The sequence below is a fragment of the Notothenia rossii genome (genome assembly GCF_949606895.1).
Source record: "Notothenia rossii genome assembly, chromosome: 6".
NCBI classification, from domain to species: domain Eukaryota; kingdom Metazoa; phylum Chordata; class Actinopteri; order Perciformes; family Nototheniidae; genus Notothenia; species Notothenia rossii.
In genome coordinates, this window is record NC_136909.1 from 83,331,556 (window position 1) to 83,356,158 (window position 24,603).

Below are 24,603 nucleotides of genomic sequence, written 5' to 3' on the forward strand. Positions count from 1 at the left end.
TGCCCACAAATATCTAACATTATTAGATATAATATAAGATTCGTCCGTTTACCAATTTACTATCATAAAAGAGTCTTTTTTGTTTTGTTGTGATTCGTTTATTGTCCCTTTTATGTCTATTTCGGCATATATTTAAATAATAAAACGACTAAATATTTTAATTTTTCACATAAACACAATTTCCCAGGTAAACTTTCGCGGTATCCATAGCAATGCCTCAAAGCAGCAAGGTGGAATTTGGAGATGGGAAGTTAGCGAAAGCAAATATACATTAAAACATGTAATTTTTAAGGTCGTTTAACGTTTTATTTCCGTCACACTTCATCCTCCATATTAAATAGTTATTCGTCTTGAAAGAGAGCGATGAAATCTCTCTGAAAACACACTTTCCCAGGTACACTTTCGCGGTAACCATAACTACAAAGGGAGTTGTAAACAGAAAGTTTAACTAACAATGTCTGAGACTCAAAGCTACAGCAGGTCTTCTTCAAGAACAGACGAAAGAAGTTCAACTCCAGACATATTGATTTCTGAGAGTGATGAACGGTTTTTTAGGTCTCTGGAGGAGTTTATAGAGCGGGAGAAACTGTATCTACAGTGCCAACAACAGGGACCTGATGAACTGCGGTACATCGTTTACCGCCATGTGTTTAATAAGGTAATGGCAGAGCGAAGTACTCAGATCTTGTACTTGGGTAAAACTACCAGAGTGTACTGTGTTACAAGTATAAGTCCTGCATACAAAAGGTGACTCAAGTAAAAGTACATAAGTATTAGCATAACACAATACTTAACAATTAGTAAAAGTAGTCATTGTGCAGATTGGTCCATTTCAGAATAATATATGATATGTTTTATTATTATTGATCATGAAAGTGTTCTCAAAGCTGGTAAAGGTGCAGCTAGTTGTAATGATTTTGTATAATGCAGGGCAGCTTGTGAATTTACTCCAGGTGGAACTAAAGTCTGATTTAAGTGTTAATCATTTACCAGCTGCAACATTGGAGTATTGCACACATCAACATTTATAATACAATAATATAAATTATCCTGCATAGTCTGTAGATTTACTTTTGGTGCTTTAAGTATATTTAGATGCTCAATGTTTTCTACAATCTAAGTATTTTCTACACTGTAGTATTGTCACTTGCTGACACTAGACTGTGATGTCCTCTTGTTTCTGACAGGTGATTGGACGAGCGACGACTTATAAGAAGCTCCTGTTAACCATAAAGTCGGAGTACGACAATGTGGTCCGGGCTCTGCAGAAAAGGGAGGATGAGTTCAGGGCGGCTAAACAGAGGATGGCGGCCTCAATGTCAGATCCAATATCACTGATGACATGCCAGAGACGAGCCGCCCACCTGAGGGAGAGGTGGGTGCTGCGTTTGGTCCACTTCTTACTCTTCTAAAGGCCAGTGATGGTTCAATCTTTAGATAACAGCCCTGAAAAGTTTCTAACTACAAGTGATGATAAATTGTTTTAGTTATTTGAACTGAGTGGTTTCCAACGGTGGATGATCAACTTGAGAAACACCTTAAATGAAGCAAATATCATGCTTAAAGGTGGGGTAGGTAATTCACTTCAGGAACACTTTTTGTTATATTCCATGGAATGCTCTTAACATCCCGATAGCAATGAATACATTAAATGCTTTGACAATAAGTACATAAAAAAATGTCATCTGTGGAAGCCGTGGCGCTGTGAAAAGCACGACCAATCATCTGAGCCGGCCCGGCTAAAGTAACTGGATGGCCTACCTGCCTGTCAGTCTTCCATCTGTGCACAAACTTATCTCGTGCCCTCATTGGTCATGTGTGCGTTCGTGCGTGTTGGAGGAGGGGCTCTGTAAGGAAGTCTGAAGGAAGGGGCAGATTTGTTTCGGCTGAGTATTTTCAAATTCCAGCGCACTCGAGCTGGTTTCTCCTTTTTTACCTACCCTATCTTTAACTATTTAAAACAATCCCTGATATAATGGCAATGTTTTACAATGAAATGTGCATGAAGGATTGTCATGTAGCTGCTGCTCTCTGAATGCTTTTGGCTCTTTCCAGAATCTATGTCATTCAGAGGGAAACAGCAGAACTTCAAGATGAGATGGAGAGACACAAATCCTCTGAAGAGCAGAGCACATGGATACCTGGTACTACTGAAACTGATGATTGCAGTTGAAAATGAAGACTGCTAAATGTAAACGTAGTCTCAGTCTGTTGCAGGAGATGTTGTAGGCCCATTAGCGTGAGTTGATAGAATAAACCCCACATATGTCTCATGTCCCAGGTATGACGTTGGCTGACTCCGAGGATCCTGAGGCTCTGGATGGTCACCTGGAGCATCTGGAAGCCCAGAGAGCTTCTCTCCTGGAGAGGAAGAGTGACGGTGTCTCTCTGGAGGTCAAAGCCCAGCTGGACGCTGAGCTGCAGGCTGCAGAGCTCCACAGAGACCAGCTGAGCAGCAAAAACTACCTACTGAAGACCAGGTAAAGAACTGTCAACGTATGGATCTTCTTAAGATTACATTTGCCACATTTACTGTAACACATTCATTTTGTGTCTGTTTGTGTCACTTTGTGTCTCTCTGTACTTATGTGTCTCTTTGTAGCTGTTCTGTCTTTCTTTGTGTTCATTTTATGTCTGTTTTTAGTCATTTTGTGTCTGTCCGTAGTTATTTGCAGCATGGACTTAAAGCACTAGAATACATTATTTTGCTTAATATAAATCAACATACACAGCCGTCACACATTCACTCTATCCAACGGAGGCTTGTGTCGTTGATTTTCTCCAAATGAGTGAACATGTTTCTGTACTTTCTGTCTGTGTGCAGGTACAAGAGTCTGAGGTTGGTGTCCGACCGTCTGTCCAGCTGGGAGTTTGAGAAGCAGCAGGTTTCTCTGGAGGAACTTCTGGATTCCACTCTGGAAGATGCCAGACAGACCAGTGGTGAGACACAAAAACACTTGTTTAGAGGAATTTAAAACCATTAGCGTCTCATATTTTATCTCAATATGGTCTCTTTGCTTCTTCAGGCAACAACTCATAATGCTTCAGTGTTATTTTATCACTTATTAAATCACATTTCCGTCTGTTTTTACTGCTCCAAAAAGGTATTTCTGCAACAATTAACCTTGTTTCTCAAACCCTGCATTGATATTTCAGAATGCTATAATCTTGTGTCCCTTCTTGGCCATCGCTCAAAATAAAAATGTCTCACATTATTTATAATTTTAACACATTAAACCTACAGTGACGGACGATGACGGCTGCGGCATGAACACTGAACTGTTTGAGCACGAAGAGCCGACCGGTGTTGACGAGTCCCTTCTCCTGGCAGATCGCCTGGACAGGTGCTGCCTTCACAGACCGATCCTGACCACTTTATCTGAACTCTTCAGACTCTCTCTCTGACTCACCTTTCTCTCTCCGACAGGTTTCTTGAGCTCTTTGATTCGGCTCGGTATGAGGAAGCAGCTATCCTTGCTGCCAGATCTCCCCGAGGAATCCTGAGGAACCTGGACACCATGGAGATGTTTAAAGGTGGGAACCACACACATATATAGAGATAAGGTGCATATCTGCAGATTTCTATTACAGGGGTCCTCCCCAATAAAGAGGCGAAGTCCCTCCCTTTCAGGGGAGCTCCATGGAACCTTATTTCGGAAAAAGTATGTATTGAAGTCAATGGAGAGAGAAAGATTATCTTTCAATCCCGTTTGAATTATGCCACGAATTACACATATGATGTTTGTCAATTTAAAAGGTAATTTTGCAAGTCAAAAAAATAATAATGTGTCGTAAATTTTTTTTGTGTGAAACCGCTCAATGAACTACATCTCCCGTCTCGCACCGCACACCAAGACGGCCGTCACGTTGGCACATTTCACTTCTTTCTTTCAGAATGAGGCGGAAAGTATTAAAAGAGGTGAAAATCACTCCAAGTCTGGGCATGTTGAGAGCTGTACATACACACAAGGGGAGTTAGTCGGTTCCTAAGAGCCAGCATGCGGGACCGGGATTCTGGGATTTGTAGTCTTTCTAGTTGCGTATTTTTCATAGTCTTATATTTCAACAATTTTACGACAAACTGTGACTTTTTTGACATGGAAATTAGTTTTTAAGATTGACAAACATCATATGTGTAATTCGTGGCACAATTCAAACGGGATCGAAAGATAATCTTTCTCTCTCCATTGACTTCAATACATACTTTTTAAGAAATAAGGTCCCATTGGTCGGAAGTAGATGGGCGGGACTTCGCCTCTCTATTGCAGGGGCCCTCCCCAATAAAACGTGTGTGTTGCAGAGGACTTTTATTGTGAAGATCCACTGCACCAAGACTTGCATGCAAAGTAAAGTAAGTGGCAGAAGTAAACTCAAAATCAAGGATTACATTCTGCCATAAATTGGATAGAAGAATAGACGTGTTAGACGTTGGAGAACGATCAAGGCGCACTGAGTGTCAGTTTGCTGTCAACCTTCAAATTATAATGAATTTATTGTCAGCTAGTCAGAAAACACAAACATGTGGGATATATTTTTATATAAATTATTGTCCTTGTAAGCTTTATTATTCTGACTTTTTGGTCGACTACGGTTAGGGTTGCAAAGGGGCGGAAAGTTTCCGGTAAATTTCCGGAAAGTTTCCATGGGAAGTTAAGCTGGGGAATTTTGGAAATATTCGATGCAAAATTAAACAAAAAAACATGAGATTTCAACAGATTTCTTTTATTACATTTTTTTTAAAAGTAGAACAGAACAAGTTTTAAATATTTTATTGAACAATTATTTGTTTCATTGAAGAGCGAAAACAGGAATGTTGAGTTAAATATTACTCATCCCCCCCAACCCCACTCATTAAAAAATGAACAAAAATGCACCCCCCATCCAAAGATCCCCACAAAGTCCCATTCAAAATGTTAAATGAAAAGAGTCCCATTAAACATGTAAATCTTCCTTCAAGCAATCTTCTGCATTTTTGCTAAACCCTTTCAGTCAACGGGCTCTTCCTGGGCCTGATCAACATCACACTCTTCCTCTTCCTCTTCAGTGTCACTATCCAGCCTTGTTGAGGATGGCTCTGTGTCCGGCTCAGAGAGCCTTAGGTTTGCCCGAATGCCAACCAGTTTTTCCACTCTCACTTTGGTGAGCCTGTTGCGAACCTTTGTGTGGTCTCAATAGCCATGCAGTAAGCAGTGTGCTATGGCATGGATATTCAAGTTGAATGGCATCTGTTTGTTTTAGTCAAGATTATGCTAAAATATACTTTCCCCAACTATATTTAAGTTCCCTATGAAGAGCCAACCTTCAATTTAGAAAATTCCCAGTTTATTCCCATAAATTCCCAGTTTATTCCCGTGGAAAGTTTCCATCTTTGAAAATTCCCAGAATTTTGCAACCCTAACTACGGTGCTCTCAGAGCCACTCCTGAATTTCAAAAGAGTTTCTTCTTCCCTTTCTAATAAAACCTACCAGTAAATCTCCACCCCTGATATTACATAATCTTGAGAGGAAGCAGGAAACTAGTTTGTTACTGTTTAACTCTCAGTGAGAAAAGACGTACAGACAGACAGACAGACAGACAGACAGACAGACAGACAGACAGACAGACAGACAGACAGACAGACAGTAGAACGGTAACATTCGCCTTCATTACAAAGCCGTGGATTCACCTGAGGGAGGACGTTTACAGCAAGGATTTGTAAGCTTTAAAATACTTTTTTTTAAAACTAAAAGTGAAAGTAACTGCAACAGGGAGGGAAGCACAGGCGAGGCCTGTTTAATTGGCTGTGTTCAGCTTCACTCTGAGAGAATGGCTTCAAGATCAGAGGAAGATCTCTGCTGTGCGGTCTGTCAGGACATCTTTAGAGACCCTGTTCTCCTGTCATGCAGTCACAGCTTCTGTGGAGGCTGTCTGGCGGACTGGTGGAGAGAGAAAATAACACGTGAGTGCCCTTTATGCAAGAGAAGGTCATCGAGGGGAAAGCCTCCCTGTAACCTAGTGTTAAAGAACCTCTGTGAGGCCTTTCAAAGGGAGAGGGATGAGAACGCTTCAGAGGCTCTCTGCAATCTGCACTCTGAGAAACTCAAACTCTTCTGTCTGGACCATAGGCAGCCGGTGTGTGTGGTCTGCAGAGATTCAGAAAAACATATTAACCACAGCTTCAGACCCATCGATGAAGCTGCGCGTCAACACAGGATGGAACTTCAGAACACTCTGAAACCCTTTAGGAAGAAGTTATATGCTTTTGAAAAGGCTAAAGAGGAGTTTGATGGAACAGCAGAACACCTGAAGGTCCAGGCCAGACGCACAGAGACGCAGATTAAGGAGCAATTTCAGAAGCTTCACCAGTTTCTAGAAGAGGAAGAGGAGGCCAGGATGGCTGCACTGAGGGAGGAAGAGGAGCAGAAGAGTCGGGTGATGGAGGGGAAGATGGAGGCTGTGAGCAGAGAGATAGCAGCTCTTTCACACACAGTCAGAGCCACAGAGGAAGAGATGAAAGCTGACCACGCCTCCTTCCTGAACAACTACCAGGCTGCAGTGGAGAGGCTGCAGCACCCCCTGCTGGAGGATCCACAGCTGCCCCCAGGAGCTCTGATAGACGAGGCCAAACACCTGGGCAACCTCACCTTTAACATCTGGAGCAAGATGAGCTACCTGGTCTCCTATTTCCCTCTTGTTCTGGACCCAAACACTGCTCATCCAGAACTCATCCTGTCTCAAGATCTGACCAATGTGATGGAAGGAGGGAGACAGAAACGTCCTGATAATCCAGAGAGGTTTGATGCTTTCTGCGGTGTCCTGGCCTCGGAGGGCTTTAACTCAGGCTCTCACAGCTGGGATGTTGAGGTTGGAGCCAGTAGAGAGTGGATTCTGGGTGTGTTAGCAGAGTCTGTCCCGAGGAAGAGAGACATACGGTCTGGATTGTGGACATTATGGTTCGGTGAAGGTGAATACTCAGCACTGTCACTACCTGCTCCACCCTCTCAACTCGTATTCAGGAAGAAGCTGCAGAGGGTCAGAGTGAATCTGGACTGGAACAGAGGAAAGCTTTCATTCTCTGATCCTGACACGAGCACACACATACACACCTTCACACACACTTTCACTGAGAGGCTGTTTCCGTACATTTGCACTGTGGATAAACACCTCCTGAAGATTTTACCACTGAAGGTCGGTGTGACACAACAGAAGGTCTGAGTCTTCAGCTTGAAGGTGGTGTTTGTATTCCACTTCCTACAGTGAGTGGACATACTCTCATCGAATGTTGCAATCAAAATCACGCTTAAGTAAAATTACATTAAAAAAAATATATATATGTAAAGTACCAAAAGTAAAAGTATTCATTCAGAATGTTATAATGTTAATCCATTGAATGTACAGCTGGTAAAAGTGGAATTCATTTTAAAAGATGCCATATTAGGACCATTGTAGGTAAACATGAAATAAACTGTGGATTGGGGAAGAGAAGATTCTCCGAGATTAAAGTAAAACTGCGAGAAAAAACTCAGAAGATTAACATTTTTATTTCCGTGAAAAAAAACAAAAATTGTCAAGAAAATATATTGTTAGAGAGAGAAACAACATTTTATCTACAATTAATCATTTATATTTATTAAAAACAAGATAATTTGACTAGGAAAATACTCTGATAATCTCTGAGATTATGGATTTATGAATTAGGATAAAAATGCTCTCAGAAATAATGTTTTCTTTTATTAATATACCAAATCGCTTCACTTTGCAACGTTAGATCTCAGTACCAAAGAATACTCAAAAAGAAATTCTCTTAAAGCGGACCTATCATGCAAAATGCACTTTTTGATGTCCTTTATACATAAAGATGTGTCCCCGGTGTGTCGGGGAACTCACGCAGCGTCAGAAAATAAAAACCTCTCTTTTCCTCCGTACCCAAATCTCTAAAGACGGGGAACAACGGAGCTGATCCAGATTTGCGTCCGATATGACGTGATATCTGAAATGTGGACCCACGGCCCTATCAGAAACGTTGCTATCAGAAACAATGCCCGACTGTTTTGGACGTAATATGGTCGGTGTTTACATTAGCATCGCTAACACTCAGAGCTAACCTGTACTGGAGAGCATGTGTGTGAAGAAGCAGGAAGTAAAAAGGAACTCACCTTGTGGTATAACCGGCAAGAGAGAAAGCCTTTGAGCTCCATACTGTTTCAGAGAGAATCCTTGATAATCCATGATATGGCGTTTCATCACGGCAGTATTTAGTTTAGACAGTAGCTGCCGGGTCCCGCATGAGCTCAGACCCATCCTTTTTTTATTTTGTATCCATTTTGTTAAAGCTTTATACCCCAAATCAGCACTTTAGAAACAGGAAGTGAAATAGAGGGATATGAGGCGTGGCTAGAATGGGTGATCTGTTTGGTATTTTGAGCAAAACACTTCATAGACATGTTTTTTATATTTTTTTATATATCCGAGACCTATGCTATTGCCTAAAAATAGCATGATAGGTGACCTTTAATGTTTTGGCAATATGTATGATTACATTAACTTTTTAATTATTACTGTTGTAGCTCTCATCTCATGTCTGATGTTTATTGATATGTGTGCTATTAGTTGTTTTCATGTTGGATCCCATGTTAATGGCTTAATTGATTGATTACTGTATGAAGCGTATGTGCAACCTTTGTTGATTATACTGTATGTATTTCATTGGAATATGAATTAGCCAAGTCAACAACTAATGGGGGGACATGACATTGTATTTCTGTTGTAACGTATCACTGTTGATCTTTTTGAAGGATGCAAGTAAAAACAAAGCTTCCAATAAAATAAATGATTTCACGTAAAGAGATTTGTGTAAAACGGTGGTGAATACAAACTTGATATAATAATACAAATATTCTTCGTTATTTTAATGGCTTCCTGATTTCCATTTCTTCTTCTACACACACTTTAAGGTTTAAGTGCAGCTTTAAATATAAAGTTTTAAAAAAGTGTTTTAAAATGCTTGTTAACAGTTTTTTAGCATAATGGTCCCTTTAAAATCCGGTTATTAAAGCATGCAACAAGTGCTGATGTAATGGTTGTACAGATTTGAAATGGTGTCCTCAAACATCTCGGTGCTAATTGATGGACAAGTACTGTAAGTCAAACCAAGACATCTATCATTAGATCAAATCATATGATAATATCTGCTGTCCAAGTCAGACAGCCCTTTCTGACGGGGAACTAAAGCTGCTACCTATTCTCTCTTTAGAGCAGGGGTCTCAAACTCAAATACACAGTGGGCCAAAATTAAAAAATGGGTACTAGTCGAGGGCCGGACTGGTTCAATGTTTATTGCAGAACTTATTGAAATGAACTTATTGCACATATTAAACCTGGAACTAAAAAAGCTTAAATTATTGCCTATAAAAACAACATTAAACATTAAATAATCAGTTCATTCATTTCTTATGGCTCTATCTGCAGCTTCTCCAGAGTCATTTCTTATGATTACATTTTCCCACAGGCCAACAACAGCTTCAACAAAACTATTTCCCTCAAAGAGAAACCAAACATGCCCTGTTGTCGTGAGAGAGAAAGTGCAGAAGGAAACATCCATTAAACTCAGTGTGCTGCTCTGTGATGCTAGCTCAGATACTTGGCATCTCATCTTGGGTGCAAGGTCATCAATGTTTGGGCTCAGGCTCTGAGCTGAGGAGACCCTCAGGATGGAGTGAAGGTGTGTGTGAATTAGAAATTATCCTGCGGGCCGAAATTAAATCCACCAACGGCCTGATTTGGCCCCCGGGCCTTGAGTTTGACACATGTGCTTTAAAGCCACTAGACCTGTTTTTCTCTTACTCACCGCCAATTAACAACATTCTCTCCATCTTAATGCTCATACATGTTTGTCCATGTTTAAAACCCCCGTCTGTCTCCCAGGTGTGAAGGGGCCCCCGGGGTCCCCCCCCCCTCTCCTCCTCTTCCTCCAGGCCCTCCTGATGACGACCCCGCCCGACCAATGGCTGCCGGCTGCTCTCTCCCTGCAGCTCGTCCTCTGCGCCCTGCAGCACGGCAACACGCAGCTCGTCACCCACAGCATCAACAACAACAGGTACAATACAATACAGTTTTATTTATAAAGTACTTTAGACCACAGTGCTGTACAGTCAAATAAACAAACACAACATACAAAAAATCACACAGCTCACACACCATAAAACAAGTACAAGTAAAAAACTGTAAACAATTTGAATGCAATAAATGTAACGCTCTAAAAGATGTCAATACGCTAAGGAGAAGAGGTGGGTTGGTAAACACAAATAACAAAATGTTTCCATGATCTCTGCTGCTGCTCGGCTCGTCACGCTCCTCTTCATCGCAGACTGTCTTTCTCTGAGGATCTGGGCGACGTCCTGACTGAGCACGCTAAGAAGAACCCGGGCGTGGCCAATGTTTGTCTGGCGTTGGCGACTGATGTCTACACCGCCTGCAGACTGCACAGGAAGACCGCACTGAGCATGTGCAGCAGAGGCCTGATCCACAACGCCGCAGACTTCATGAACCACTGCGAGGCCCTCACAGCAGGTCGGTGTGAAGGAAACAATAGTAAAAGCTGTAGTTTGGTGTGGTGGTGGGGAAGCAGCATTGGATCCTGGGAGATGTAGTCTTCAGCTTCTCCTGGTTTGGATTACTTCAGTGTTCATGGTTCAGGAGGTTTTACATTTGACTTAAACAGTGAATAACGTGGTATCATCTTAAAGGTCAGTGTATCTCCCTGCGTGCTGTTCCGATTCCGATGACGTTTGCGCAACTTGTTTCTCTAATAACTTAATATCCAGATGTCAAATGTTTACGGTAAAAATGTGGCTTAAAACAATATAAAAAGTCAATTTATGATATCTTCTGACAATGCTGACAAATGCACAAAGTTAATCTCTGTTATAAATAATAATAAAAATAAATTATATTTCTATAGCGCTTTTCTTGTGTTTTCTTGTTTATAGTTATATTGTTATTGAATCTGAATCTCTCCCTCCCTTTCTCAGAGGACTGTTTGTGGGTTCTGAATCTCTCGCCCAGCCTCGTCCTCCTCGAGCTGTTGACGGCGCCTCAGCAGGGTCGGGCGGCCATCTTGTCGCTGGGCGTGTCCTGTTCCTCTCTGCTGGACGACCCTCAGCGGCAGCAGCTCGCTCTGCAGCTCCTGGACAGCTGTCTCAGCAGAGGACAAGGTGAACTAACACCACTCTGACTGCAGGTCCACTCTGAAAGCTGCTTCTGTTCCATGTCAGCTACGTGATGCCACTGGGCCCAAAGAGTTTCCTATCTTTTTCTGTCTCTCACCTGTCTGTCTCTCACCTGTCCGTCTCTCACCTGTCTCAATCTCTACCTGTCTGTCTCTCAGGACTAATGGAGTGTCCTCCTGGTTGTTGTCTCTCGCCTGTCTGTCTCTACCTGTCTGCCTGTCACCACCTGTCTGTCTGTCACCTGTCTGTCTGTCTGTCTCTCACCTGTCTCTCACCTGTCTCCCTCTCTACATGTCTGTCTCTACCTGTCTGTCTCTCAGGACTGGTGGTGTGTCCTCCTAGTTGTTGTCTCTCACCTGTCTCCCTCTCACCTGTCTCCCTCTCTAGCTGTTTGTCTCTCAGGACTAGTGACCCGTCCTCCTGGTTGTTGTCTCTCACCTGTCTGTCTCTACCTGTCTGTCTGTCACCTGTCTGTCTCTCACCTGTCCGTCCCTCACCTGTCTGTTTCTCTACCTGTCTGTCTCTCAGGACTGGCAGTGTGTCCTCCTGGTTGTTGCCTCTCACCTGTGTCTCCCACCTGTCCGTCCCTCACCTGTCTCCCTCTCTACCTGTCTGTCTCTCAGGACTGGTGGCGTGTCCTCCTAGTTGTTGTCTCTCACCTGTCTGTCTCTCACCTGTCTGTCTCTCAGGAGTGGTGGTGTGTCCTCCTGGTTGTTGTCTCTCACCTGTCTGTCTCTCACCTGTCTGTCTCTCTACCTGTCTGTCTCTCAGGAGTGGTGGTGTGTCCTCCTGGTTGTTGTCTCTCACCTGTCTGTCTCTCACCTGTCTGTCTCTCACCTTGCCTTGTCTTTTGGATCCACTGTATAAAGAAGACCTCTCCTTATGATATTCCCTTTGAACACATCAACCTCTCTGTGTCTCCGTCCTCTCAGGAGCTCTGGAGCAGGCGATGCTGCAGGATGGCGGCTCTTCGATGGACGTCTGGGAAGATGTGGCGTCTCGGTGCTCCGAGCTGAACCGGGCCGACCTGAGCCGGGCCGTGCTGTCCGTCCTGCTGGAGCAGAGCGGGACCAGAGTCCTGTCCCCGGACCTGGAGGGGGGCCGGCTCATGGAGCATGTCTTTCTGTGATAGGTAGAACAATCACAGCTGAAGGAAGCAATAAACACCAGCTGGTAACAACCTGGGTCTCCTTCTTCTGTTTGTCGCAGTGTGACAGCTCAATTTCATTCAATATGCTTTATTGGCATGAATGTATCAGGACAATGCCAAACCATCAAGTAATGATGAGTGATACAAACAACATCAACAACATCATAAAATCAAGACAACAACAGAAGTGTGTGATGATGTAGTCTGTGTGTTTAACACCTTCAATCCACGGAGATAGGTGTTAACTGTGTGTGTGTGTGTGTGTGTGTGTGTGTGTGTGTGTGTGTGTGTGTGTGTGTGTGTGTGTGTGTGTGTGTGTGTGTGTGTGTGTGTGTGTGTGTGTGTGTGTGTGTGTGTGTGTGTGTGTGTGTGTGTGTGTGTGTGTGTGTGTGTGTGTGTGTGTGTGTGTGTGTGTGTGTGTGTGTGTGCGTGCGTGCGTGCGTGCGTGTCGCACTGTGAGTATCAGTAGTTCTAAGAGAAAGGAATTGTATAATAAACACACACACACACACACACACACACACACACACACACACACACACACACACACACACACGCTGCAGGTCAAACAGAGGACCCTTTGTGTCCGTTGTGAATTGAGCTCCACGATGAACAAACATCTCCCACTGGTCTGTAAACAAATCTCCCCTCTGTCCGTCTCCTCGTCTCTGCTCTCTGCTCGCCTGTTAACTGCAGCAAATGATTCTTTCATTCAGCTGTAAACTCACAGGAGCTCACAACACATAAAAGTGCCACTGTTGACCCAAGAGGAGTGTGTTTAAATTACATGAATCAAGTGTGTGTCTGAGCATTGATCAAACACACACATGTTTTAGGTGGAATCTGTAAACCAGCAATGATGAGTATTTCAAAGTAAAAACAAATTCCATCTGGTTAGTGCTAACTGCTTTTAACTAACCAGCCCCATGTAACCAAGCAATATTTAGTTTGTTAAATAAATGCTCCACAGCCACAGTCTTCTTTCTAAAATGTTACATGAGGAAAAGTACTCTCTGACAGTTTAAGATTAAGAGAGAAACAAAGAGAGAAAGAGAAGCAAAGATTCAGCTGACTCACAACTGCTCCACCACGCATTGATCTCCTGCAGAGTGTGTGTCTGTGTGCTGGCTTTGCATGACACAGCTTCTTTTCATTTTTCAGATTCAGTCTTACCCTTTTCTTTGACTCGTGGGGATTAAAGGCTACATTCACAAACATCCTCTTCACAGATCGGTGCATGGGTAAAAAGTTGCCCAGATTTCCTTAGAGGAACTTTTGTTCACCTCCTCGACGGGATTCACTATAAGCATACATTAACAATGATACATTAACTATCGTGACACACACACACACACACACACACACACACACACACACACACACACACACACACACACACACACACACACACAAACACCAACATTATGCCTCATCACTCCTCTAAAGTGTTTCCCATCAGCCAGCTCTGCACAATACCAAACCAACAGCAACACCTGTAATCCATGGAAATATCAACAGGGGTGTGTGTGTGTGTGTGTGTGTGTGTGTGTGTGTGTGTGTGTGTGTGTGTGTGTGTGTGTGTGTGTGTGTGTGTGTGTGTGTGTGTGTGTGTGTGTGTGTGTGTGTGTGTGTGTGTGTGTGTGTGTGTGTGTGTGTGTGTGTGTGTGTGTGTGTGTGTGTGTGTGTGTGTGTGTGTGTGTGTGTGTGTGTGTGTGTGTGTGTTGTAGAGAAAAGGAAAAATGCTGTGTAATCCCCCCCCCCCCCCCTTTCTTTCTGTTCCCTAGTGGTATTTTTGTACTTCTATTTTAGTGGGGACCAATGTGAGTGTCAGACCTTCAAAGTGAGGACATTTTGTCCTTATTCCTTCTCTTTGAGTGTAATAATTATGTTTAAAGTTTAACATTATAGTGAGGATGATTAGGTGGTGTTGGTCTGGTTTTTTCCCTTCTGGTTTCTGAGTGACAGTGAGCGACCTTTGGCAAGCTGGTCGATTAAGTGAGTCGTTGGTGAATCATCCTCATGCATTAATCCCACATGAATAATAACCTAATTTTACGCATGACCCAGGATGATGAACACACAGACATGTTGTTAATATGCCAACATTTTACAAATCCTGTCTTGACTTCATATCTTTTAGTTTTGTTCTGTCACCTTGCCAACAGGAAGCGAAGCAATGTACTCCTGTGAAGGTATTTTAGACACCTAAAAAAGCTCTGTGTCAGTTTAAGTGTCTGCTATATTTAGAATATTTTCACTGCTGTGACTTCATGTCAGACTGCCCTTCCTGTTTGTCTGCTCTGTTCAAAGAAACCAGACTCCATTGAGAAAAACACTCATTTAACATTTTCCCTGGTGACTTAATGAATCAAGCATGTTTGGAAAACTTGACACATGAGCTGACCTAAAGCTAGCTTAAGTTTTGCTTTTGTAAGATATATTGGCAGTTCGCTAACGTTGGCTTCGCTAGCTAAGATGTAAACTTACGTTAGATGACCTTTCATATCATCAAACTGTTTAGCATACAATAGTTTTTCTCAACACTCAAGTTTATCATAAATATATGTCATGAATGCATTCCTTGGGAAGAGGATAAGTAAACTACTGATATCTGTTGAATTCCCAACCTCAAAAAACACACTGGACGCTGCACTAGGTCAGAAACCAGAGGAGACTGTGAGGTCCACCGTAGACGGGCCACTTTTGGACAAAATGTCCTCTCCATTAAAGGCAGCTCATTCTGGAATAGCCTCCCAACTGAGATACGGGATTGTCCCACTCTCAATAGCTTCAAATGTCAACTCAAAGAATGGTTGAGAAACAAACAGACTGCTAAATGCACTTTAACACAGGGGTATCTCCTCTTGCACTTTAGGCACCTCTTGTATCATCTCTTGCACTTTATGTGTCGTTGCTGCTATAGTGTACTGCCATGTGGTAAATACTTGTGTGTGCTGCTCTTGCTCTTTCTGCATGTCATGTATTTATTTTTGTTATGAATATAAATGTCATGTTCTTATATGTTGTATGTGAGGGACTGCGGATGGAAATTAGCTCATGATTAACTAAATGACTGAAATGTTATATTTAAAATGTACTTTCACTTACAAATGACAACATCTCTGGTCCAGTTGATGCTTAGAGCCTGCAAAAGGAAAAAATAAAGTTCATGGTGCAAATATCATCCGCTAAACTTGTCAGATTTTACAGGAAAAACCTATATTCAGATGTTTCCATTATTCTGACGCCCACATGTATGTCAATATAGAGTACATATAATTAGAAACACGGTCTAGTACAGGGGTTGTCAAACTCAATTTCATCGCAGGCCACATTAACATTATGGTTGCATTCAAAGGGCCAGTTGTAATTTTAAGACTGTATAAAAATACATATATAAATATTTAATATATATAAAATAACGTATTATATTACATTATTGCCTCTGCATTGGATTATTTTCGGATAGGGTAATAACTTCATAATTAACTACGTCTGAAAGAAGAAGTCTAGGGCAAATAATTGCAAGTATTTTCAGTGAGAATGTCACAAAATGATTTAAAAAGAAAAGTGAAATTCTGGAGAAAAAAGTAACATTTTGAAAAAAGTGAAATTCTGAGAAAAAGGCAACTATTAAGAAAAAAAGGCATATTTTGAAAAAAAAAAAGTGAAATTCTGAGAAAAATGTAGATGCATTGTGGGACATGTAGTTTATGGGCAACGTACTTCTGTAAATCGGCCTGTAACCGTATTATATTTTTTGCAAGCTCTTGTGGGGCCACAGAAAATGAATTCACGGGCCGGATTTGGCCCCCGGGCCTTGAGTTTGACACCCCTGGTATAATGCCATTTAGCATTACTTTACTTTAGAGTGTGTTTGTCTGCACTCACCTTTCTTTGCAGTTAGTTTCATGCACCTTTATTAGGTTGAAACTTCGGTAAGTTGCAATTGAGTTGCACGGGGAAAAGCCTCTGTGACACACTCAAAACTGCATCCTAGAAAAAAGACAAAACAATAAATCTTTCCCAAAGTAAAGGAAAACAAGTATTTTATTGTTTGGGTAACATCATGTCTGCATTCCTTTTGTCGGCTGCGGATTAATCCACATACGTGAGCTTGATTGAAAATAAAGTCAAGCGTGTTCATGGTATGGTGCAACATTGAGGCTCAGTGTTGAATATATCAGCAGACCCTCTGTCCCTCTCTCACATTATCATATGTTGAAGCAGCCATATTTGCTAACAGACATATATACTCACATGTTATATATATAGACTCCCGCCTGTCATCAGTATGCTGTGTAACTCTATCTCTTTCAAACTGGAGCCGAGCGTTTCTCACTCTCCACTTTTTCATGCTTCAACTAAAATCATTTCTCCTCATCAACTTTCTGAGAATGAACTTTATTGAGCCCTTGTGGAGAAAATGGGCAGCTAAGAATATTTTCTAGAGACATGAGATAATTTGCAGAACAAAAAACATTCTGATATGTACTTACTAATGTTAACTATGACAACTTGTTGCATAACCACTGTTAGTCACAAATCTATTAAATACTTGTTTTCTTGTTTAAAATGTTTTTAACATTTTTTGTATCTGTAAATCTGTTGTTTCTAATCTTTTTCTTATTATTAGAATTACACATGCATTATTCTGTGATTGATCTTCTGCCTTTTATTTGGACCACCTTGTTGTCATTTCGTTTTTTAGTTAGTAGCTCTAAAACCTTTGGAATGTTTCTGATTTAAATAAACATGTGTTGCACTTTCAGTCTGTATTATATTTAAATAAAGTCCATATGTAAAAGGTATTGTATAGCTGGTAAAGATACATCATTAGCAGCTATACAATACCTGTTAACTGCCTATTTAGCTGTAATACTGCAGTATTACAGCAATTCAAGCTGCGTTTCCTGGGTTCCCTGAATCTAGCATTTCTCTGCAAACAGTTATGAAACTGTGACTAGTCATCTTTGGCTTCCCCCTTTTTAGACCTGCAACACGTGGTGAGAACAGTTATACATAGATGAGCTTATGTACTTTACTTAAGTACAACATGTCTGTATATATTTGAAGTATAACACATCTTTAATATCATCTTCCTGTCTTATCTCCAGTATCAAATATCTAATAATCTTTTTGTATGCTGCATTAAGATACCAAACAGTCCTTTTTTCATTATTTTGAGATACATGAGTATTTACTTGAGTATTTCCATTTTCTGCTAGTTTTAAAAAATACTTTTATTGTATCTCATGGGAACATATTGTACTTTTAACTGACAGGTCTAAGTTTTTCTGTTTTCAATTTCACAAGTGCTTGATGTTAGAACTTGTTTACTTGTAACAGTTATAAACTGTGGTTTTACTACTATCATAATGTACAATTATTCCAGTAAAAAATGCCAGCTCACTCCAAAGTCACAAAAACTATGGCTAAAGTAAAACTTCTGGGTACTTCTGCTGTTCTTTGTATGACATGTGTTTGCTGTACAGTAGCAGGAGGAGTTACTTTACAAAATAAATTTTAAAGTTATGTAAGTGCCCTGTTTGAGCTGAAATTGTGTTAGAAGAACAGAGTGAACTTTTAGTGGAGGTTTCGTGGGCGAGGTAATGGGACACCTGCTGGGCGTGGCTATAGGTTACTTTGACGTACTCTGATTGGCCAAAGGTCACGTCACTCATGGGTTAACCCGCAGGTAATTGGTCAGCGTAGTCCCCCCCTCTTTCCTTCTCAACTTGACTGTCAATGTGAGACACGGGTCCGACTTCACTCAACTGTCGTGTGGCGCACTTGTCCAACTTTACCCGGTGTCACGGAGCAGATGTACCCGGAGGAAGTTACCGGCGCGGTTTAACAACTCCCCCCGCGGTGTAAAAGTGTGCAACACGAGGTAACTGAGCCCCCCAAAAGTTCCGGACCTGAAACTTTTTTCATCTCGAGTTTAGGTAAAAAATAAAAATGGCAGACAGCGAGCACGTCTCTTCCACCACTCCTCTTTTCAGTGAGGAGTCGCACCACTACGAACCGGAGACCGACGTGGAGCCCAAACAGGACCTCTTCCGCGTGGATGATATTGTGGACTTGGTCGGAGGGGCTCAAGACGCCTTGGAGCGCCACTTTGCTGAAGATAGTGCGCCACACGAGTCCACAGAATTGTCCTTCACCCCTGAACCAGAACAGCCGGTAACGTTAACAGAAGCGGAGCCAGAGGTGTCGGAACCAGAACCGGTTTCTGAGCCTAACCTCCCAGACTCCACTAGCTTTTCATTTTTTCCAGACACTCCTTCTTTTGTCTCCGAGAAGCCCGAAAAGGAAGTTGTTGTCGCCCCTAAAGTAGAACCGGAGAGCACGAAGACAGCACCGGAGCCAGAGGCCATCCCCGAATCTGAACCGGAGAGCGACGCCCTCCCCGCGGCTGAACCCCGGAAAGAAGCCCCCGCAGAAGCAGCAGCAGCAGCAGCAGCAGCAGAAGAGAAACCTGCAGTGACAGAGGAACCACCGGCTCCGACATCTTGTGAGTGTCTTACCTAAGAAATGAATTAATAGTTTAAGCATTTGTAACGGGTAATAAAACATGTATTGTGTGATGTAGTTAAACGGCGTTTCCACGGTTTAACGGGCTTTTAACGGTTATTTTTTATGGTAACTGCTCGAGGTTAGCATGAGGTGCTCGTCAAAACGCCGACAAGGAGATGCATAATCACCGTAAAGCGCCACATTTTGTCGGTTTAACCAACTTTAATCACCGGTTAATCTTATTTAAAGGATTTTCTCCGCATTTGGTAACATTTAGTAATGACACGGTGACGTTAGCCGGTTAGCTAGGGATGCTACACCCGAGGAGGGGGGGTGGTCATCATAAAGCTAACCTGCTGTTTGACATCCTGTGATTGTGATTAGGATAAAGAAAAAAACAATTTTAACAGTATTTATATATAGGTTGATTAATACATCGGTGTTTTTGCACATATTATTGGTTTATAAGCCAAGACGTTAGACCCGGGTTTTGCTCTGTTGTAGGCCCACCTGTTTTGACAAATATGAAGCATACTGTTGCTTGGATGAGGTGGCACTATTGCACCATTTATGCCTTGAAATGCGTCTTTTAACATTTTAACCTAATATACAAGTGAAGTTTATTTAACATGAATACATATGGATTATTGATCAGTTATGTTTGTAATTGTGTCAGACTGAGTATGTGCTTATACACGCTGCTGCTAACAATAGTTCCGTTATCGGACAAGGGCGTTTTATCTAGGTTAAACACCGAAAAAACAAAGAAATTAGGTTACTGAAAGGGTATCAGGTGTCTGGGTATCACGATCATGTAACTTAAAGCTAAAAACCAGGTCAAAAAAACACGCCCGATGATGTCTCATGTCCGGTGTCAGGTTGACATATATCGAAGTAAAATGACAGTTTATTCATGTGAAATCTGGGGAATTCAAATAGCTTAGAGATTACGTGAAATGCACTTATTTTTTTTAAAGCAGCATGACGTGTGATGATGATGTCCGATATTGGAAGCAGGGGCTGGTAGCACAGCACTGTTTCCCACAGATTAGTCACAACAAAGGAATCTACTCCCTGCCGGTTTCCCTACATCTCCATATTGCTGCCACACTAACAGAAACGCCCTAAAATCAATCACCGCTTTACCATTTGCTCTGTTTCCGGCCTGTTTCCACTTATTCACCCCCTTCTCCACCCAAACCAACACCCTTAATCCGGGGATGATTTGGCTAAAGAGGCCTTGTGAGCCTCTTTTTATGCATCTATCACAGGCACTTAATAAGTGGCGTTTTAATATTGTAATTTCAGAAATGTGCTCTTTGTCCTGCTGTTGTTTACCGGGATATGACAGGTTAACAGGCCCATATGCCTCCTCCATGCTTGGGAGGCAGGGTGGGGCTGCTGGCAAGGCCCCACTGATGGAGGGAGGTGGATAAAGCATGAGCTCCACTTAAAGCAGCAGTCACATGTCTGAACAAAAGGAAATCATTAATTCATAGTTCTTTTAACCTTTTAAGGTTATTTAATCTGAGTTTCATTTTTTAATGTAATATCAATGTCATTTTAGGTGGTCTTCTAGCCTTAAGCACTTTTGTACTTATGTTTTCCCTGAGTGGTGATTAGTTTTTTTTTAAATGCTTCTGGTCTAGGAATAGGAATTGCTAATTTATTGATTATACCTTGCCGTTTTCAAGTCTGCTGAACGGTTCAGTTCTTTATCGATTGCTGATAACATTTCTGTTTGGGGAAATTAGGCCCACACAGGTTTTTAGGGTGAACACAGCCGTTGTCCCAACGCAGTGAAGACTCTTTTGAGCATGTTCCAATGATTTACTTACTTTACAGATATACAGTATGACAAGCAACGCTGTTATCTTTCTAAAGGAAAAGAAGCCACCCTTTGGATCTTTTTTTTTTCAGTCATGACGCATGAGAAAAACACGCTGGCGTTGATGAAAGGAATTGAAAACCAACATTACTCTGAATATAGCATTTACCAATTAAGACGTATGGTATACTTGCTTCAGCTTCTCAACTGTCAAGAAAACTTAAGCTGCATTTCTTGGTCTTACTTTTATAGTAAAGTGGATATTCAGGATATTTTGATAGGAGTCTTGGACTGCTTCTGGCGTTTTATAGATACACTTTTCACTGATAACTGTAGGAGATTGTTGCCAGATTAACTGATCATGAAAATACACAATTATTGCTTGCAGCTCTAGTGACAATGGGTTTGCTTACAGAAGTGAAATTGTTTTTTGGCACTAAAATATTCACATAGTCTGCAGCCAGATACCCTCCCACACACTTCTTCTTGTCTTGAGTGTATTGTCTGTGAACATACGTCTCAGGCCTACTGTGACCTAACCTCACAGATTAAAGTCATCGGCATTTTGAAGTGAAATGTTAGTTCCCGTCCGACAGCGTGACTGACATGCTCGTTAATCAACACTCATCACCGGCCTACATCTTATTTATGTCACCCACATCTGTCAGGGTGTGTTTTTACTGAGCTTGTGATGCGGCCAGGTGGATTAGATGAAGAGGAGAGATGTCACACACATAAGTCACGGAGGCTTAAAGCTCTTTGTTGTTGTTTTGTCCGTAACCTGGTGCACATAAGTGGGGTTAAGTGCTGGTGAGTCGGAGCCTCTCCACCCCAAAGGAACCACGCCTGACGGTTGGTTCTATATCTGTTGTTTTTACTCTGCCAACAAAGCAGCTGGCATTCAGACTACAAGTCCTACATGTGATGAGAGCCACATGTTAATCTGCTTTAAATCTCGCCTCTTATCGCTGTGATAAGCGCTAATATGTCCACAGCTGATGATGCATACCTATTAGTGTTGTCACGATACCAACATTTTGGTTTCGATACCGATACCAAGTCAAGAATTGCGATTCTGATTCTTTTTCGATACTTTTCTTTTATTATTTTCATGATAAATAAAATGGTAGTTTATCTGTTAAGTGTTTTCTTACAACATGGTCTCTTCTTTATACTTGAGTTTATGTGATTTCTTTGATAGTTAACTTTATATTTTATTAACATGTAATAGTAGGCTACAGTAATATAAATAATTATTGACAAAATGTACATTGTAGATGTTAGCCACATTGGTAAGTTAGCTAAAAAGATAGCCATATTAGACAGTTATCATTGCCATTAATTGCCTCGTCAAACTACGAAAAGGTTCGTTTGTCACAAAATAAATTACGCTTGTTTGACTTAGATTTGAGGGCAGGGGATTGAGCATGATGTAATTATGTTATCTATCACATTCGCTAACCTGTCTCTCTTTAAAATCTTTAAACAGCTCTGGATGCCGGTCGGCGAGGTGCTTAGCCAAGTTTGATGTGTTGGCTCCCTTGGTTTGCAGGGATCTAAAACATGTCTCACAGACAGGCCTCGTGGTGTCCGTAGGCTTGCCCTCACTGTCAGAGATATAGCTCAAATACTTCCAAATTTAGCTTCTGGCGTCTTTTTTGTCAACAAGCCGAGGCGCAGCGACAGTTGCACTCCCACTTGCAGCCATGCTTTTCGTTTTCTCACATGCTCTGGCAGCTAGCACGTGCACGAGAGAGGGGAGGGGCTTAGAGTGTGCTTGAGAGGGGCGGGACTCCAGGCACGGCTGCAGTGCAGGGGAGTGGAAGCAGAGCGCTGAATACACGGCTTTTATTAAAACAGCGCTTTCTCAACGGAGTACTTTCCCCCGTCATTCTTAAAGTAACGATACTAATGAAACGGAGGAATCGTAACGTTTTTAACGGCAGGGTATCGCGGTACCTTTCAAGTATCGGTACACCGTGCAACACTAATACCTATGTTGTGCTTATTCATCACATTAAAGGAATATATATTTTTTAAAGTGAGGTTTTATGAGTAACTACTGCAATAGTCGGCGGTTTTGAGAAACAGAAAAGAGTACCAGCAGGAAGCCAAGCAACTTTCTGCTGCATTGGAAATGCCTAAAAGTAGAGATGTCCCGATCCGATCACGTGATCGGGGATCGGAGCCAATCACGTGATTTTCAAAAGATCGGAATTGGGAGAAAAAAATCGGGGATCGGATTTTTAAATTTAAAAAAAAAAAGTTTTATAAATACTTTTTTTAAATTTTGTATTCAATGTTACAAAACAAAAATGACCATGTTCAAGTGTTAAAGTCATCCTGAGGCCTAAGTTTTAGTTTCAAATTACACAACATCCTGTATGTGTTGCTTCTTTGGGGCTTGTTTTCATAGACCTGGTTGCTTATTTCTCTCAAATCTGGCAACAGAGTGGGCAGGGCGCAGTGTCTAATTGTAGCAGTAAGCTAACGAGTACTGATAAGCTTTATTTTGTTTTGATCCAATGCTGCACAACTGAACTGATCCAATGCTGCTGTGAAAAAAAGAAGCTATATCCATGTTGGATAGAATATCCAATTTAAATAAAAAAATAACCTTAAGGGACAACTTGAATGCTTTTTTTCTTTTTTCTCTCTTAATGCATTGCATAAAGATCGGATCGGGAAAAATCGATATCGGCAAATGATCGGGATCGGGAGCAAAAAAAGGTGATCGGGACATCCCTACCTAAAAGCATCTATCAGTCTGCATGTACGCTATATTTAAAATGTTTTCACGGCATTACCTTGCTGTCAGACGGCCATTTCTGACTACAGGGTTTCCACACAGACTTTAATGGTGCGGGCCGCCCAGGTATATTAACGTCCGCCAAAGTATATTCCGCGAACCATTTAGGTTTAATCTTTTTGTTATCCGTCCAGGAGCACAACGCCATCTGCATCGATTAACTACCCCTCCTGTACGCTCTGCTATCGCGTGAAGGGTCTGCTTTATGCGCTCCGCACTAACTCCGCTGCGAGGCTCCTGCGAGCAGTTCATGAGCGAGCAGTAATTTTACCCCTTTGTCCTGTGAGGTCAAATTACAGTTTTCTTCAATGGAGTTTGGTGGCTCAGTAGTCTAAATATAGCAATTCAAGAAACACTTTCCTTAACAAAGGAACACAACCTTCGCAAATGTGCCTGACCAAGAGGCCTTTACCAAAATGAGTCCAAAAAGAGCCAGAATTCAATTTAAGCTTTCAGTGTTTTAATACCTTCTTACACAGTCTGTAGCTTTAAATGAGGTTCAGGTGGTTTTCCTGTTAGTTTTTTCCAGCAGGACCCTAAGTAACCTGCTCTGGGTCTTGCTTGGACATTTTCACAATTAATGAAAAAAGTAACGTTACAGAACAAGCACAGAATCGTACATTGAGTTTCTTATTTTACAAGATGGCAGCGGGTGAGTCTCCGGCCTGAAGTCGTATATCAGTGTCAAGCTGTGAGACACTCCCAGAGACACTTATAGCTCAGCAAATACCTCTGCGGTAGAGCGAGGAGATTACAGTCGGAGGTTCGATTCCCACCAAGGACAGAGACAAAAGGAACAACTCTTGTAAAATAGTTTCATAGGAAATGGATGATGTAGTTTAAGTTAATATCACAATATTGTAAGACAACATCTTGTATACCAATATCTGTCATTTAATATATATATATATATTTTTAAAGTCATTAAATAATTACTACAAAGCACTTCTGTCTGAATTAAAATATACTTGTTTTAAAAGTATTTTTCTTCAGAACTGAAATGGAAAAATTAGCTTGTCCGTTTCAAGTGAAATTACTGAGAGAAATGTAATGAATATGTTAACAAGAATGCATAGTTATTAAGACAAG

At 41.6% G+C, this 24,603-nt stretch overlaps 3 protein-coding genes across 3 annotated transcripts in view; all 3 read left to right on the forward strand.

Annotated features, from left to right (window-relative positions):
* Positions 1–159: 159 nt before the first annotated feature.
* On the forward strand, positions 160–12,827 carry LOC307044491 (clathrin heavy chain linker domain-containing protein 1-like). Its single transcript, XM_079689779.1, has 11 exons — positions 160–658; positions 1,188–1,375; positions 2,056–2,144; positions 2,282–2,480; positions 2,825–2,940; positions 3,245–3,344; positions 3,428–3,534; positions 9,905–10,076; positions 10,347–10,549; positions 11,011–11,193; positions 12,141–12,827. The coding sequence occupies exons 1-11, from the start codon at positions 455–457 to the stop codon at positions 12,335–12,337; spliced, it is 1,758 nt and encodes a 585-aa protein (XP_079545905.1). The 5' UTR covers positions 160–454; the 3' UTR covers positions 12,338–12,827.
* On the forward strand, positions 5,707–8,892 carry LOC307044493 (E3 ubiquitin-protein ligase TRIM35-like). Its single transcript, XM_079689782.1, has one exon. The coding sequence runs from the start codon at positions 5,807–5,809 to the stop codon at positions 7,193–7,195; it is 1,389 nt and encodes a 462-aa protein (XP_079545908.1). The 5' UTR covers positions 5,707–5,806; the 3' UTR covers positions 7,196–8,892.
* Positions 12,828–18,083: 5,256 nt separating the features above from the next.
* The window catches only part of LOC307044666 (uncharacterized protein), a 12,433-nt gene continuing 5,913 nt past the window's right edge, over positions 18,084–24,603 (forward strand). The window contains exon 1 of the mRNA XM_079689977.1: positions 18,084–18,875. Within this exon, the coding sequence (XP_079546103.1) occupies positions 18,320–18,875 (556 nt within the window). The 5' untranslated portion in view covers positions 18,084–18,319. The remainder of the gene's footprint in view (positions 18,876–24,603) is intronic.